This window comes from Apteryx mantelli, chromosome 5, assembly GCF_036417845.1.
Source record: "Apteryx mantelli isolate bAptMan1 chromosome 5, bAptMan1.hap1, whole genome shotgun sequence".
NCBI classification, from domain to species: domain Eukaryota; kingdom Metazoa; phylum Chordata; class Aves; order Apterygiformes; family Apterygidae; genus Apteryx; species Apteryx mantelli.
The window spans coordinates 45670681-45688782 of record NC_089982.1 but is presented as its reverse complement, the minus strand read 5'-3'; the positions used below and the strand labels follow the sequence as shown (position 1 = coordinate 45688782).

Below are 18102 nucleotides of genomic sequence, written 5' to 3'. Positions count from 1 at the left end.
TTTTTCTTTTTTTCCTTCTTCTTCTTCTTCCCTTTTTTAGGTTGTGTTAGATTTGAAATTAAACACTTCCTAGCAGTCCTACATATAAGAAGCAGTCTTCAAAAAGACTTCAACATTTAGTTCTGAAAACTGCATGTAGTTAGCAACCAGCTCAACTTTCTCCCAGGCATCTCCCAGAGAAGTTATTAGGAGCTATTCTCTACACTCAGTATCTGACCTTAAGTGCTTTTACAAGATAAGGCTAATGCTTTTACAGGACAAGTCTAACACAGTGTTTTGCTACTGGAACTCCTCTTAACAAGTGATAATCATAACTTTATGCTTTGGTCTCATCTCATAGTTTTCTTTTCACTTTCCTTTTGCTTTTTATTTCTTACTTGTGCATCAAATTTTGTACCAGTGAATAAACATAACTGCCAATTTATATTGTCAGTGTGCTGCTGGAAAATAACTGCTCATTTATACTATCATTAATATATTTGGAATAACATTAGTAGAACTCAGGATCCAACATTATTTGCAAACAGAAATAAGTTAAACATTTATAATAAGGTAAAAAATGCAGTATTTTTTGTAAAGTAATTTTCTTTAAGATATATAAAATGTAACTCTTGACATACACAACATTATGGCTGTTCTTTAAAGGGGTTACTATTTTGCTTGGTGATTATAAGTCTACTTGAAAGTCTGCATTCAGGAAAGGGGAAAAAAATTTAGAAAGTCTACTTAGGTGAACTCAAATATCACAATTAAGACAACCAAGGCTATAACGAAGTACCATCTTTGGAAAGACTGCTAGGATGTTAATTCAGAGATCTGTTACATCAAACTAAACTGCATTTAATTTTGCAAACTGAAAGCTGTTAGCTTTTTCTGAATACAATAAGATAAATGGATTATTTAAAGCAAGGATAACACTGAAACAACAACAATTAGGATATGAAAAAAACATGAATAAATTTACATTTTAAATCAAAAGAAAGCTTCTAACTACCAGAGAACTGATGTTCTGAAAGAAACTTCTAGGTGGACAGTAGGGCAAAACCTATTTGAATAGTTTGTGAAAATAGTACTACATAATTAACGGTACTAATAGTACAACTAATAATACTAATAGTACTATATAATTGCAAAAGCACAGATCTCAGGCCTGTATTCCTGACATCTAATAACAAAGAATCACCCCAAAAGGAAAATTTGAGCAAAAGTTAGGACAGAATATATCTAGGAGCTCCAAAACAAAGGACCAGAGATGTAAAAGTTAATTGACATGTCCCTTACACCACTCAAAGCTGCGTAAGCTAACAGATTTGGAGTCTTAGCTAGGTATCTCTAAATACCACCGAGTTTCCCAAGATTACCTATTCATAACCTCAACTTCTACATTATTTTTATAATTAAAAAAAAGAAAGAAGCAGCATTTTCTTTATGCTTATAACAGTTAAAGAGAGGAAGGAATGCAGAGAAATATGAAGGGATTATAAATTTCCATTTTTTCAGCAACTAATGTGCATCTTCTCCATAGTTCATTAATAATGATAGTTGAAGAAGGTAACCATGAGCTAATTGTTCAAGCTTCTTTTCAAGTTGTTTAATGTATCACTGTAATATAATCATGCTTTTTGGAGTGGAAAGCAAACAGCTGATGCTTCAGAGAGAAGCTGATGTAGAAACTAATGTTCACTCCGGTTTAGAAATTTTCTTTGCTGTTTATATGATAGAACCTACAGTATTTCACATGAGGAATCTAAAAATAATTTAATTTCAGTCATAATTTATTTTAACCTTACAGAAATGTAATTCAAAGCCAAAGTGCATAATAATAATAATAAAAAAAACTTAGCATGCATGTAGTTTACATTCATTTCACATATGTGAAAAATTATGCTTCCACTATTCCAAGATGACCCAGAGTGAATATACTGATTTCTTTCAGAATCCTCTTTGAAGTCTTAAGCAGATATCTGATGAACAACACTCCATACAAGCATGGCATAAACATTTTAGACGTCAATACAAAAAGGACACAATTGCTAAGTACAGGCTACCCATTTGTACCACCTCGTTCACATCTTTAAAATCTTTTGCATGTTCGGACTTGAAATGAATGCAGCCTGTAGTTAGCAGCATGATGCATATCCAGCAAACACCTCACAGGGTGAAGCAGCAAGTAAGAACGACTCAGCACTGCAGAGCTTGTTGAAACACAGCCTCCAATATCCTGACTGCACAAGTACTCAAAAGTGAAACCGCTCATCTATTGTAACCAATTTGAGGAATTGTATTAAGAGTAAGAATTCGTTTTCATATTAATATTGCATGACTGGAGTTTTCATTTTACAATCGAGTTGTATTTCAGTTGCCTGAGTGAAGGCAACATTGGTGGGGGCATTACTCCTGAATTTCTCCCACAGCAGCCACCTTCACAACCAATTTAGTGCAGGTGAAGTGTGCGATTTCAATTATTTGAAATTGTTCCCACTTCCCCCTTTTCCACAATATGACAGCGTTCTTTCACTCCAGCAAATGAAAAGCATTTTGAGACAGGCCACAGGTGCTTTCAAGATGACCATTATTCTTCTGAGCTAAACTCTCATCCTCAGGGTAACTGTTTCTTTTCCCATAGGTGAAGTCATTATGTCAAGCCACAATGTCTCGGGTTATGAAACTGCTATTTGCAAGGGTCATCCAACAGCTGAAGGTAAAAGCCTGTAGTGCTCATATGGATAAAAATCCATAACAGAAATCATAATACTAAATAATCAAAATTGAGGAAGGTCAATGAAGAACAGAAAATTTGGTATTATGAAGAAAAATCAGTTTATTCCAGCTCTTGCTCAGATATCCTTTAAATAGCATTTGTTACGCTCAGTGTGCATGCCACCCACTGTATTTTGACTAGAAGGAAGTCCAAGTGGCAGTCACATCTAATGAAATCCAAATAACATCTGTGTGAGCATATCAGGAAATGACAGAGGCGTTTTATAGTTCACTACCACAAGTATAAAGATATGAATCCTTGGTTAGAAATCTAGAAATCTTTAAATTGAGTTTGTCTCATTTTCTATTTGTCCTTTTACCTTGTATTTGTTTTTTAAAATATAGTGACAAATTGTTGTTTTATCAGCTTTGGATAAAAAGAGCATTTAACCTTATATGAAGGTCAGTCAACATTACCTCTTGGATAGATCCTCCTGCTAGAAAATGGTATCAGGCTCTCCTTCTCCCAGAAGCATCTCTCATTTCTTACAGGTAGCATTTCTTGCCATCCTTATGGACTAAGGACCCAAAACACAAACTTCAAATGGAACAATATGCTTTTTCTAGATCTCAACAGCAGATTAAGAAAAATTAATTAGGACAACCTATAGTTATATATTCTACACAGCAATCAGTAAGAAAATACTTCTGATGTAGTGCACACAAAACAGTAATATGCCTATGTCAATATTAACATTACTTCAAAATTTTGCAGCATTAATACCTGCTCCTGTAAGGGCTTACTTACCCTCTCGGCAATATGAACAATCCAATGGAAGTTGTTGGAGTCACTCTTGTTTCCTGGGATTATTGTGCTACATTAAGCAGGGGTGAGACCAGCAAATTCCTTAGGAAATTCCTTTCCCAGCTGGTAAGGCTAAGTGTTTCAGGTATAGCTATTCAACTAGCAGTTATTTGGATTCATACCTACTTTCTTACACATAATCTCTATGTGACTTAGGCCTAGTACTGAAAATACCCATCAACACTATGGTTAATGAAAACACTCAACTTGACAAAAGTTTTCAAGCTACCAGTTACCAATGTTACCACTCTTAAGTGTATTGTTTTCAAATATCTGAGGTGGTGGCATCTAACTTTGGGTGACTTTTGTACTACACAGATTCACTTGTATATCCCCTTTACAGACATGAAGTCTCCCGCAGAAATCATATTGCAATTGATTGGGTAGCCAGCAGACTTATTAGTAACAGCTCATTAATCCTTCCTAGGTTTAGAGGCAAATATTATGTTGGTCTACCAGAGACTGTATTGCCTCTTCTTCTCAGCAATCTCCCTTCTGTCCATGATATACCCCAGGGACATTTCAAGACGACAAAGATGGTAAACACAGAGTGCCCTTAGGCAGCAAGATGCATCTGCAGACTTGGCAGAAGGCCCATCTTACACTGCAGGCAGAGGTTGCTGTATGTAAGCCACTTCCAGGTTCCCTTATCACCAGTTAATTTAAATTTGGCAGGACCTGGCCTAGCACTTTCTGCTGATTGGAAGTTTACTTCAGTAAACCGCTCCCTATTAGATAACAAGGCTTTCAAACTGGAACTTTACTGGCACAGCTGTACTTTTGGATAAATGGATGAATTCCATCTTTAAAAGCCTACACTTGCTTAACTGCTAGCTTTCATTACAGTTCCACAGAAACCCTCGCAGTTTATACCTCAGTAAAAAGAAAATAGCCACTTCAACTACTTCAGAATTAAATCAAGTAGAAACCTTTATCCAAAGACTTTATTAGCATTTATTTTCCTGTTACCTGGCTTTTCTTTGTGTTCACAATGCCCAGCAGCTTGCTTGAGAAAGAGTTATAAAATGCATTTGGATTTTGGTGTTTGTATAGGACTAATACTGGTCATCTCTCAGTTTTCTTGCAAACGAGATACACAAAATGAACTATTAAAAAAAGATAATATGACTCCAGCCTTCTATCATAACAAGCCTGTTTCAAATTAAGTTTTCAATGCTTAGCCCTTTTTCTTCTTCAGCTATTCTAAATGAAGCAGATGTCTCTGGTCTGTACCAAACAACTAGTGTTCTCCAGAAGATTATTATATATTGAAACAGGCTTGACTATTAAGTGCACTGTTTATAAGTACTCATGTGCACATACTAACAAATGACATGCAACACTAACAAATTATTTTCATCTGTAATCATAAAGAATTAGCTTTAATTGTTCAGTGGAATTATTTTATTCGAGTATTCAGCTAGTCACTACTGATACAAAGCTAGACAAAGGCCAAATCATGTATACCAAACAGGCTCTCCTATGATATATATATTTATGCTGTACAACATGATGCCAGAGAGACAGTAAAACTAGGATCAGTTCCAAAAGCAGCCTAGTCTCATTAGCATGGTATTTCTCCCCAGCTCATTAACCTTACTCAGTAGCAGTCAGGTTTGTCCTGTATCCAATAACTTGACCTGGAATCCCCATTTTTAGCATAGTAATACTTGTAGCAACATGGAAGTTCCTGCTTCTGCCTTTTTCCTTCCGCTTCCATCCCCCCTTTTTTGCCACAGAGGGGTATACTCATCACATAAGCAATGCTCAATATCCCATACTATTACAGTATGGAGAGAAAAAAAAAAAAGAGAAGCTAACCAAATATAAAAACAATAAGTTGCCAGAGAATTAGTTACATACAGTTATTTTTATATAAAGGTTTGTTTCTCAGCTACCTGGAAAAATTGAAATCTGCATCAAGCACTGACCAGTTTCAGGCAGGTTTCTTTGTGTTAAAGGAAGGTGCTCAAATACCTCAAAAGGCCAAGAAAGAGGCTGCATGGATCTCTACAGGATTTATCCCCTAGATAAATCCTCTAGTGGATTTATCCACTAGACACATCGTAAAAAGGAACCCTTGGATACATCAAATCCTTCGTGTCTGTTTCCAACAGTGGATGGAGGTGGGGGAACGAATCTCACCCGCTTTCTGTGGCTCCATGGGAAGGGTGCGCAGACAGCAGCAGCACGGTCTCTGGCTGCTGGCGCACATATGCCAGCACTTCCAGTTATCATCCCCAGAACATGCTGCCAACCAGCTGTGAAACTCGCAGTTGAGATCAGCTGTTGCCCTCAACCCCCATACTTGCTGCCAGTGCTGCCTCCACACATAATGTTGATGACAGCTAGGGCCCCTCTCCCACCCTGTCTGGCAAGTGTGGCCTCCACTGTGTCTTGGTTGCCAGTTTGTTCCACACCAAAACAAATATGCAGGTATTGATACAGCTGGTGTCCCTCAGCTGTGGTGCTCCACTTGCTCCGTGTCTTACCCAAGTGCTTAGACCATGCATAAAATGGTGGGCTCTCTTAACACCAGCAGAACAAAAGGAGTCCCAGCAGGCCAGCTTATGCTCTGACCTAATTTCAGGACATATAGGAAAATGTTGCATGGCGTGGAGAGCATGCTCATGGGATCACCAATTCACAACCCAACATTTGGCAAGAATCCCTAGTTCGTATCAGGGATGAGATCCTGGCACATGTGTACACCGACTGCACCAAACTGCAGTCACTCTTCCAGTATGACTTGTCCAGGTTCATGACTTCAGTTCCTCCAAAACACCTTAATAGTTATAGCCTCCCTATCCAAAGGGAGGGCAGATCATAGGACATTTTCCTGGCTGTAGCCAGTTTGGCCATACACAGCAACAGGAGGGGATCCTAGACACTTCCCCATTAATAATTTCCCATTCTTTGTTATTGCACCTCCAGGAAGAGCAGCAACAAGCTGTGCCCATCTGCTCCTTTGGATGCCTTCAGTATTGATGTTGTTGGAAATGTTCTGCTTGCTGCCCCACCTCCCGCACGCATATATAAATCTCTTGTGCAACTTTAAACAACTCCAGCTTAAAGAAAAGTCTTTGACAATTACACATCACTTTGAAAAACAGGCTCCTGAACTTAAGGAAAGGGATGAACTTTCAGAAGCATTTTCTTTGGTACAGGTTGACTTTCACAATATTACAATATCCTCTTCCAATTTTCTTTTTTAAAAATGTTGTACATTTTGACACCAATGGCCATTTTTGGAGCAGTAAGCATTTACCATATCAGAGAATCTTCTATAGCAGTTTTCCCATGACGAGATAGCCATTACTGCAATATAACCTTCACTTTCATTTCATCAAAAAAAGTTATATTCACCCATAATGTGAAGACAAGCATCCATAAACCAGAATCACAAGTGACATGTTACATAAACTAGCTGTCTGCAAGCAAAATACATAGAATCTCATCTTACTTGCAACAACTTGCACAGCATGCATTTCTTGAGTAGGAAGCTATCTGATACTAAGAGACCTGCTTTGCTTTTAGAGCAAAATCCCTTAGCATCCCTTACCATCACTGTATGAAGTCACTAATATCATTTGCAGGAGTACAGATAAAATCAGATATCCAGTATAAGGCCAAAGATGCTTCAGGTGGTTATTTAGGATAATTGCAACTCTCTTGGGCTGTAGATCAGGTATCTTTCCACATTCATACAAAATGCGGAGCATCACTGGCATTGAAATGCCCTGACCAGCTAAACCAAGCCCTGATCAATTACAGGTTGCTTTTGCAAACTGACCTGCCTGCTGTTAATCCAGGCTGTTGACAGAAAAGCAATCTGATGCAAAGCATGTGGTATCCGATATGGGATAGTGCAATACTCTGAGCATGAAATGAGCAGTGGTGCAGAAAACAGAGCTAAGCAAGGGGTCGGGGATAGGAGAATATAAGAGCAGACAGAATGAGAAGGGACTAGCTGATCAATGTGAATGAAAGTTTCCCAGCAGATCATTTTTTCCACCAGAAAACACCAGTTCATTGCCAATGACAGAAATTGGTTTTACCCTGCAAGAATCTGTTAAGTCATTCCCCCTCTCCCCCCTGCTCTTCTCTTGTTTTTAAGCTTTTTATTAAGGTAAACTTGATTGATTTTTTGCCAACTAAGAGACTGGCTGATAAATGTTGCTGCTAATGAATTCTTGTTTGGCTGTACTACCGTTTGTGTTTTCTTCCAAGAGGTGCACATCAATTAGAGAATTACAGGGTAAAATAAAAGCAACTAGAGGTAAAAACTGCTTGGTAAGTCAGTTTTACATGCATGGGCAGAAGCTGGGTTATTGACAGTTCACAGGACTGACTATGCTAATGAAGTCATTAAAACACAAAAGAAACAAAGGTTGATTGCAAACATATCAAAGATGCTGGCAACCTACACGACTTGTTGAACTCATTAACTAAGCAAACCTATTTTGCCCCAAAACTTTAAAATATAAATTAGAATTTTTAAATACAAGCCGTTCTGTAACAGAATCTATGAAATTTGGCTTCCTTTCTAGTTTTGTCCTTTGCTCCAACGCTGTTACCTACCCACATTCTGCCTCTTGCCACATTTTCAGAGGCCTATCTACCTGCCAACAAGCATTACAACTCTAGCACTATGTTGTGCTCCTTGTGCTGCTCAGGGGGCCTAAACTGTATGGCCAGTTTGCTGCTGCCAAGGGGACTGTAGGATGATTGTACTCATGACCTTAGTTTCTGTATTTCTGTCATATGGACTCTTGTTTTTTCCACAGATTTTCTACAAAAAGTCACCCGAAACATTTGTCTTCTTCAGCTTTGGTTGAAACTGACCTCCTACTTCAAAAAAAAAAAAAAATTAATAATAATAATAAAAAATCTTGAAGCAAAACTCTCAGAAAAAACATATTCCACAAGTCTCATTTCCCCAGAAGCCAGTCTAACACCACTAAAGGTGCATTAAAAAGCCACCACAGAGATGTCTCATACAGAATACACTCCAAAATAAAGATGTGCATTTTCAAATTATGTAATCACGTCACACTTGTTAAATTTCTTGAAACTCTTAAATTTACATGCACTTTTGAATACAAGGCTTTCATAAATCAGGTATTAGAATAATTTCCACCCCAAAATCCATCACATTCCATCTGAAAAGGAATCAGAGGTATTTTGTACACTTTCTTATGCAAAGGTATGTACATTGTTGACCTTCTGCAGAAAAACTATGGCACTTGGACCTGGAACTATACGATGTCAGTGGAAGTTTCAAACTGAGAACAGACTTCAAAAATGAGCTGAAAGCTTGTGAAACATTCTTAATGCTAGACCTTGGCCAGGACACAGCACAGCTTGTCACTAGTTTTCCAGGGTGAACCAAGAAAAAGTCAAATACTTGCCTCTCCTCTAGAGAGCTTGTTGAGTGACCATGTATTTCTTGTTTTGTGTGTTGAACAGCTCCTGTAACCTACAGATTCAGTTCCCTTTCATCTCGCCAATACACTAGCATTTGGCATTTCAGTTTATAGCTATTAAAAAAACCAAAAAACAAAAAATAAAGCTTGCTTTTGTTGAAACCAAAATTGGAAATAATTCCACTAATTCTATCAATATTTTTGTTCACACTCCATCACTTTAAGTATACAAACTCTATATACATGATATGCATAAAGAGGTTTTCCAGCCTTGGGTACCTATATTGAAATGTAGGTTTTCCCCCTTCTGATTGTCAGTGTTTTTTTTTTTTTTTTTAATCCATGCAGTTTTTGGCATTGAATTTCTTCATGACCAAGCATTGCACAGTGATATTTTGTAATCACTTGTTTACCTCCCCCTCTTAATACAGCTGTCCTTTCAATTTTTTTAACATTTAAATGTCTTAATTTATTGCTAATGTTATATATGATCTATCCAAAGTTTTGGTTCTGGTCACAAAAGCGGAAGGAGTGAATGTGAATAAGCTGAAGTCACACAAATAATTTTACAGACTAACTAGCCAACCACCCAAAAATTTGCTATGCACCAGGACATTTTTATCATCTGTTATCACAAGCTCTTATGTACATTTCAGTACTTCTATTTACATTAGGTAAGAAAATAAAATAGGAAAAGCTCCAACATTTCTATCCATCTTTTACAGCCCTTTCAGGTTTCTACTTTTCTTAATATACTTTATTTGTAGCAAGTACTGTCCCTTGGTAACAACTTCTTAGACTTTGGGCAGGGGGTAGAGGAGGTGATAAGTAGGATATCCAAGAGGGAAACACTGGCCATTTAATTACTAGCTTTAAAATAAATTCAGTGCTGTTCAAATGCTATATTCTCACTTCAGCTATCTACAAATGCTGTTTAGGTTCCTTGTAGAAAGTTCTCTCTCTAACATGTATCCCAAGAATTCAAATAACATACACAATATTGCTTGAATACTATATAACTGATTTCACAAGTAATAGCCATTTGTCAGCCATGTGTCACATAAAACTTCATGGAGAAAGTAGACAATGAAAAAACAACTACAGATTTATCACTATGTGATAACATCTTCAACATTGCAGTAAACTTCGCTGCAAAGATTCTATTAGATTTGACAACAGTCGTACCCAGTTATATTTAATATTTGGCCTAAACTGTCTTCAGCAAGTCTCCTGCCCTCATCAGTCTAGAAAAGAATGAGTACAGGATGAAGAATTAGTAACACTAAACCAAGGCACTACTTCAGTAACTCTTTTTAGATTATTTTATGAATGGGAATGAACTGGGGGTGGAGAAATAGGTCAATATTTTTCAACACAAAATAATCCACCTGTACTACGTGTGGCCCACTCCATGAAAAGCAGAATACCCACAAGAAAACATGATGTCACCTCAGGTAAACACAGTTCAAAGCATCTCCAATACAATAATTAAACACTCTTCAGATAGATCAAAATGATTTACCTGACTTGAAACTCAATATTATTTAATCCAGAGTATAGATGCTTGCACATTTTTTCTTATATGTTGGAAGAGCTCTTCTCAAAGCATATGGTACCAAATACGCACAAGTTCAGAACTGAGAACCATTCAAAAATGCACTTCTACTTTTCAGTTTATTGAAATCAAAAAAGCAGATAAGCAAGACTTTCTAATGGATGCAACACTTCTAGTCCCAGCTCAACTCAAATCTTAATAGGATGACAGTTTTCTTCCAGTTTTTCCAAAATAAGCACTTTTATGCTAAGCATTTCCATGTTATAAAAAGCACCTTTTCCAGCTGAAAACTGTTCCACTGAAAAGTTAAATAGGTTCCTATAATAGGAAACGAGGAAGATTTGAGAGTGACTATAATGTTAGAGGAAAAAGAGCATTAATATTTACTCCCAAAATACTTTCAGCAAGCAGCAGAACCTAAGCTGGGGGATTACCAGGCAAGAAATAGTAACAATAGTACCAGCAACTATAATATTCCCTGTTTAATAGCAATAATTCTTTTTCTAATAACTGGGATGTGTAGATAAGCCTTCTAGAACAGCAAAACATTTCAGTTTATCAACAATAGTTGGCAAGATCTTCATTAAAAAAAACAAAAACAACCTACAGTATCACCATATAGAGAAAAGTATAATTAGCATGGAGCAAACAGCCTGAGTAACTGCTCTCTCAGCATAAGATGCTTTTTTTTTTTTTTTTTTACTTGTCAGACATCTCAGAACCAACTTATAGACTTCCCTGCAGATTGCTTACTATGAGAAATTAGTAGCCTCGGGGGGGGGGGGGGGAGTTGTTGTTGTGCTACTTTACACTTCTTGTTTTGAAAGGTTTCGTCTATGGACTAGACTCTAACCCTGGAATAGTCAGAATTGTATATGCTTTCTGATTTCACATGAGTTACATTACAGATAAAGAGAAAGTTCATCAAAGGACATATCGCAACTAAAATGGCAGATATGAAGGGGTAAGACAGATGCATGTACCATTAATCTTCCTGACTCTCACAACATCAAATTAAAATCTTGCAAACACACGTGCACACACACATGCACACACTCCACTGTAGCAGTGCTCCACTGATGTTCCTCATCAGTCAGCTAGGGGCTCTCAGAAGAGGTCAGAAATCTGCTCCAGTAAGTTCTTAGCTGAGACAAAGGTATTACCAAAAAAGACTAGCAAAGAGCACAATTCTCTGTTTTGCTGTCTATCAATCTACTCTGAACATACACATACATAACAACAACTGATGCCTCAACTGAAGGAAAAAAAAAGTCCTAAAAGATGAACACAAGCTTGAAAGAAATCAAGTACTGCCAAGATCCATATTGCTGAATTTTACCCAAGAAACTCAAATTCCACCTAAGAAACTTCAGAGCATTGGATTCCGAGTTGCATTCAAGAAACAATAGCAAAGTTCATTAAATTATTTCAGTTTTCTTAATTTTCCTATATGTAGATACTGTAAACTAACTATTATGAAGCATTTTTTCACATTCCATTCAAAAGACTAATATCTAAACAAATTAAAAGTCTCCTTCCTCCATATGGTTATTTTGTACAGTATATGAAGCTGCTTAATTCAAAAAAATTCCAGTATTAAAATCCAATGTGTTACATCCAAAAAGGTCAAAGTTAATAGGTTTTCTGAGGAAAAGTGAAGCCTAAGGAAGAGATGTTGAAACTAAGAAGTTGCAATATTTCAGAAAGAATATATTCAAAATACTATATTAGTAAAGGCCAACAAACTGTTCATCTTTTCTTCCCTTTGCTGTGAATTTCAACATGCATGCAAAGCAACACAAAAGCCCCTCACTCATGCGAGTTTAGTCCAGCTAACCATTAAGCAGCACTTCTCAAGGAAAGCAGTCCAACAGCTGTGGTTTCCTCACCTTTGCCACCGTTTAATTTGCAGAGACCATGTCGCGTTTAATTTGCAGAGACCACGTTGTAAATTCAAGTTAAAACAAAAACTGTTAGGCCTTACCTCTGTCACTGAAGTCATCCACAAGAATGATTTCTGCTATCAGGCTGTCTGGAGTGCGGTTGATAATACTGTGTATTGTTCGTAAGAGTGAAGTCCAGCCTTCATTATGAAATGGGATAATTATGCTAGTATTTGGTAGCTTTTCCAAGTAGACCTTGTGCTTACAGCTGAAGAGAGAAGAAAACACATGTATAAGAATACAGAGGAGTCCAAGATAGCATAAACTGCCAGTCAATCGGGCCGTTCTGCCATCATGTTTTCTGGCATCAAATCCAACAGTATAATCAGGCAGCACTTTCACGTGACTCGGAACAAACCCATCAACAATAATGAGGTCATTTTAAATATCTGTAAAATTCTTGCTGTTGCTTACCATATATAATAACTCTAAACAAACAAACAAAAAATTGAACTGACTGGAATTAGACTCTTTCATTCAGTGCAGTCTTTCTTCTTGAGTAATGACAGTGGACATACTTTTTACAACATTATTTCTAGAAGACAAATCCTTTCATTAGGAACATTTTTGGAATACCGTATGAAAGAAAAGAGAATCTGAAGTTATCCTTCTTTTGGTCCAAAGCAAAGAAAACTTGTAAAATAGTCTACTATACCAAGAGATAAACTCTAGAAAACAACTGAGTATTATTATCCTAGCTGACATATATTCATAATACACAAATAACACTCACAAGTACAACCCCAACTTTACATATAAACACCAAAAATAATTGCTGCTATTAAATGTAGAGATACTACAACATATGACTGAAGATGCAGACAAGCAAGAAAATGTAAACAACATTTTATTTCCTAAATGAAAGCAGAGCACTTCAGCACCTTAATTAAAGAGCATCTATGTAATGTGAGTGCTAAAACTCACTATTTTTAATAGTGACTTATTTATATATCTGTGCAATAAATATATCCTTTAAAAATAAATAATGGTCTTGCAATTCAGTCTCTCCTAATAGCTGAGAACACTTCATGAATAAATGTTTATTGAAACCAGTAGGATCTGATCTTTTCCACTTTTTGACCGAAAGAGAAAAGGGACAGTTTTCTCTGTTGTTAACATGGCATTTTCAGCTCTGTGGACAAAGTCATTTTATATATATATATTTAAAATATATATATATATAAATTATATATATAGTATATGTAAGTTATATAAAATATATTTTATATAATATATATAATATTTTTATATATAAAATATATTTTATATTTTTTTATATATATATATATAAATAAATTCTTTCCCCAAGAGAAATTTGCACCCTGAAAAAGGTATACATGCAAGCAGAATGCCATGACTGCTTTGAGACAAAGTTTTTTTGTTTTTTTTTTTTTTAGTCTTCAAAGAGAGAGCGAGACATGCAGTTTCTAAGCATAAAAAACCTGCAGGTGTTTGCTGCTCACATCTTTTCCAAAGCGTCAGTGCTTACTTACAGAAAGAATAACTACGCATATCAAATACTCCTGTAGGTTATAATGTTGATTTACACATATTTGCAGCTTAGTTTGCATTTCCACATTATAAATACCATTTAGAAATCAATATTTACCAGTTTATGCATAGCTATCACACTGATGTAATGTTCTAAAGAAATAAGAAACTTATGCTAGCTACTACATTTGAGTGTTAGGAAAATATTAACTGTTACACAGTTGCTAGTAAAAAAACAAAACAAAAACCAAACAAACCCACCCCAAAAACAACAAAAAAACCCACACACAACACCACATACACCCAAGCTTTTGAATACTTTCCTAAAAATAAGATTTAAATTTGTAATTTAGTCATTTGTTCCTAAAACAGGGCAACAAATAATTTAGTTACAAGCCATTTGCATAAATTCTACTTTATGAAACTTTTTAATCAAGCAATTTCCAGGTAAAAAATACATATACACCAAAAAAAAGACAGTTAGTTTGCAAGCATATGAAAGTCTGAAGAAAATACTGATCTTTACCAAGCTAAAAACAAACAAACCAACAAACAAAACAAAAAATCCCCACACCACATAACTACACATTCTAACATTCTAGGAGGAAAAATCCACTGTGTCACTTACGTAGCAAGAGAATTAAGTGAAAATTTTCACTTTCGCTTGTCTATAGGAAGAAGTACAACAAAAGAAGGCCAATATTAACAGGTAGCTGTTTCAGCTGGCAAATTAAGAAAATCCAGTACCATCTACTGTTGTCAACTGTTTGCTTACAATGATGCACCCTGGACTAGAACAAATGCAACTGCTATGCAGACATGTAATTCTTATGCTATTCCCAAAAGCAAGATTTTCTTCAGCATTTAACTCCCATCAATATGATTTAAAACTATCAAGTTCTTCATGCCATTTAAAAAGTAAATACACATATGTGGAAGTACATCTTTTACAGGGTAAGAGAAAACACAACACACAAAACCCCAAACAGTGTTGTTTCTTTTTCAAAATACTGCTCCTACTAAACACAGCAATGAGCAGAAATAAAATAATGTTTTCTTTTTATATTTTTTCCAAATCTGTTTATATTTCTTTTAATAAACCTTTAAAGATGTGCCCAGTAGATAAAACTCCTTCAAAATATTTTCACAAGACCTGTGTTGAAGGTCTATGTTGAACACCCCGCCTACGAGAAGACAACTTACAAGCGCTCCCGTTGCTTCCTTTCAGTCATTGCTAGTTTTTGAAACCAAAATCAGGTCTTTCTGCCTACAAAGTATTATCACTAGGTCAGAGTGAATTCTGCAGCTCAGACTTCATCAGCTTGTATTACAATTTATTAACAGTGCCAACGACATGGAACAAGCAGTCTAGGTAGATACATGATTTGCATGTCAGAAACACCAGAAAAGATAACAGCTTTTACATGCAACAAAAACATTGACTTAAATCCACAGGTCTTGAAATACCAGATTTAGCTTTGCTATTACTGCATTGTATCAGCATCTTACTCATGGGAACTATGTTTAAAACCAAGAAGCATTAGCAAAATTATCAGATAAGCTACTAGAAATACAAATTTACTTTCAACTGTACCAATTTTTTTCCTCAACAAAGATTTTTAGAAATTTTATTTCAACGCTAGTTCATTACCAAGAATTCTGCAGGCTGCATTTGGAGACGCTGTCATAAAGTTTGATCATAACAAACTCACATTGCTTTATTATTTAGAGTAGTTCCAAAAATTCTAACATACCTCTTAGTAAGTAACTGTTTTTTTTTTCAGCCAACATAATGTCATGCTTTCAAATGCATATGTTTTCCTCCCACCAAAACAATATTGTCATGATTAGGGTGTTTTCAGCATTCATCAAGTGAACTACAGACTCTGATTTAAACATGTCTGCTCCACAAAAATCAGCAGGAGTGTTTACTTCCTTAAAGTTAAGCATAGCTTAACTACCCTGTAGAAGATAGCTTTCATCTCTTACCATCCCATTTTAATAGTGTTTTAACAAGCACTAAGATGAGGAAATACTTTTTCACTGTGAGGGTGACAGAGCACTGGAACAGGTTGCCCAGAGAGGTTGTGGAGTCTCCTTCTCTGGAGATATTCAAAAGCTGCCTGGACGCGATCCTGTGCAAGGTGCTCTAGGTGACCCTGCTTGAGCAGGGGGGTTGGACTAGATGATCTCCAGAGGTCCCTTCCAACCTCAACCATTCTGTGATTCTGTGATTTATTAGTCAAAAGTTGTCAACTTATGGTATATGTGCTATATGAAAGTTAACTGAATTTCCACAGAGATATTTCAAACACTACTTCTGATTTTCTAAAGCCTCACAATTTCAATGCAAAAGTTTTTGTCAAACTTTCATATTCTTTTAGAAAATGATAGCACTTGCACATCCAAACTCTGATGTGACAACCTGCCAGCCTCAACCTGAGCACACTGCAACTTATTTACACACTTTAATTAATGTGGGCCCTGTGCAGACAGTACATGCTACTCAAACAGACTATCGCTCTTAGCAGTATTTCAGAAATTCTCTGTAGACAACATAAGAATTATCCATGGAAATCTTGTAAATATACATACAAGAAGTAACATATCAAAATAAGAAATACAGTGTTTCAAGATACTACATAATAGCAGGTTATAGCCATTTATTTATATTATATATTAAATAATATATATTATATTTATTTATATTACATATATAATTTATATTATAGATTGTTACATATAAATTGTAGCCTCCAAACACACAATTGGGGAAAAGGAAAGAGAAAGAGAAAGACACACAGACAGAAAGAAAAATAAATAAAAAAGGACAATCAAAACTTAAGAGCAAACACAATAGCTGAACTTGCTTACTTGTTGAAATCCCAACACAAGTGGTACAAATACTACTGTTCTGATTTTATGTCAGTATACTGGGCTTCTTTTAAGATAACACTAATAGGATTGTTTGAAATCCATTTAAGTCAAGTATATTGTTAAAACATTTTCTGAATAGGGATGTCACATCAAGGTAGGGCTACCAGAGAGAGTAGTTGCTACTAGAGCAGTAGTTAGTAGAATTTCAGCAGAGTAGTGAAAAACAGAATCCTCCACCTGGACCTACTGAAGAATAAAACTTGGCATCCTAGTTGTGCCTGAAAGTCTGCTGTATGTTGCAGAACCCTTGATTTACACAGGCTACAGAATAGAAGCTGGAATCATGTTATAAACTGAATGCACGTGTACAAATTCAGTTTATAACACAAGGTATGTGAAACATTGCCACATGGAAGCCAGGTGATATTTTGGCTTGTTTTTGTTGAAACTCTACATAGAAATAAGATCTTGAGAAATGTGAGTGGATTCAAGGCAGTGTCACACCTTTAGTTCTTTTTGCAACACTTCAAACCTGTTGATCATATTAATCTAAACTTGAAAAAAATTCCAATGAAGTTAAAAATTTCTAGCCATTAAAAAATAAATGCTATATATTACGATAGGACCACAATATTCAAATCATACTAGGTTGGGGGGTTAGGGGGGGAGAAAAAGGAAGCCTGACCTTGCTAACAATGAGATAGTGTCCTTAAAGTTATATGAATGTCATTAAAAGTGGCATGAAGATGTTACCAATCAGTGTTTCTGAAACATTGTCTAGATTTTCAAAGTTCAAACTGGGGGAAAAGAAAAAAGAAAGAAAAAAAATATCAATACCAGTCACAAAACCATTCCTCATTAATAATAAGAAAAAATTCATACTGTGGTATATTTTAATTATAGTAGATACAGAATTCAGTGGTAACAGAGTTAAAGTCTCTCAGTCATTCATTATTCAAGTTATTAATTCAGTATTTGAGAGAAGGTAAATCTTGAAGCCTTCTTTATTTTCATGCAGATTCTAATCTTCTTAACATCAATAGAAGTAGCAACCAACTTCTGAAACAACTTCCATAATAGCCTCTCTGTCCAAATTTCCTAAAGCATTTACTTTGTTTCACTGTGAAACGTTTTGAAATTAAGAACTAAGATAAATAGTATTTGATTGGGTTATTGAAAAATGATTTTAATATGTGTATACAAAATAGCAGCATGCTTTCAAAGCCAGTATTAATTTTATCATTT

At 35.8% G+C, this 18102-nt stretch overlaps 1 protein-coding gene across 1 annotated transcript in view; it reads right to left on the bottom strand.

The window, feature by feature from the left end:
- The window catches only part of GALNTL6 (polypeptide N-acetylgalactosaminyltransferase like 6), a 547745-nt gene that overhangs the window by 274728 nt on the left and 254915 nt on the right, over positions 1-18102 (bottom strand). Inside the window, exon 4 of the mRNA XM_067297905.1 lies at positions 12531-12697. Within this exon, the coding sequence (XP_067154006.1) occupies positions 12531-12697 (167 nt within the window). The remainder of the gene's footprint in view (positions 1-12530; positions 12698-18102) is intronic.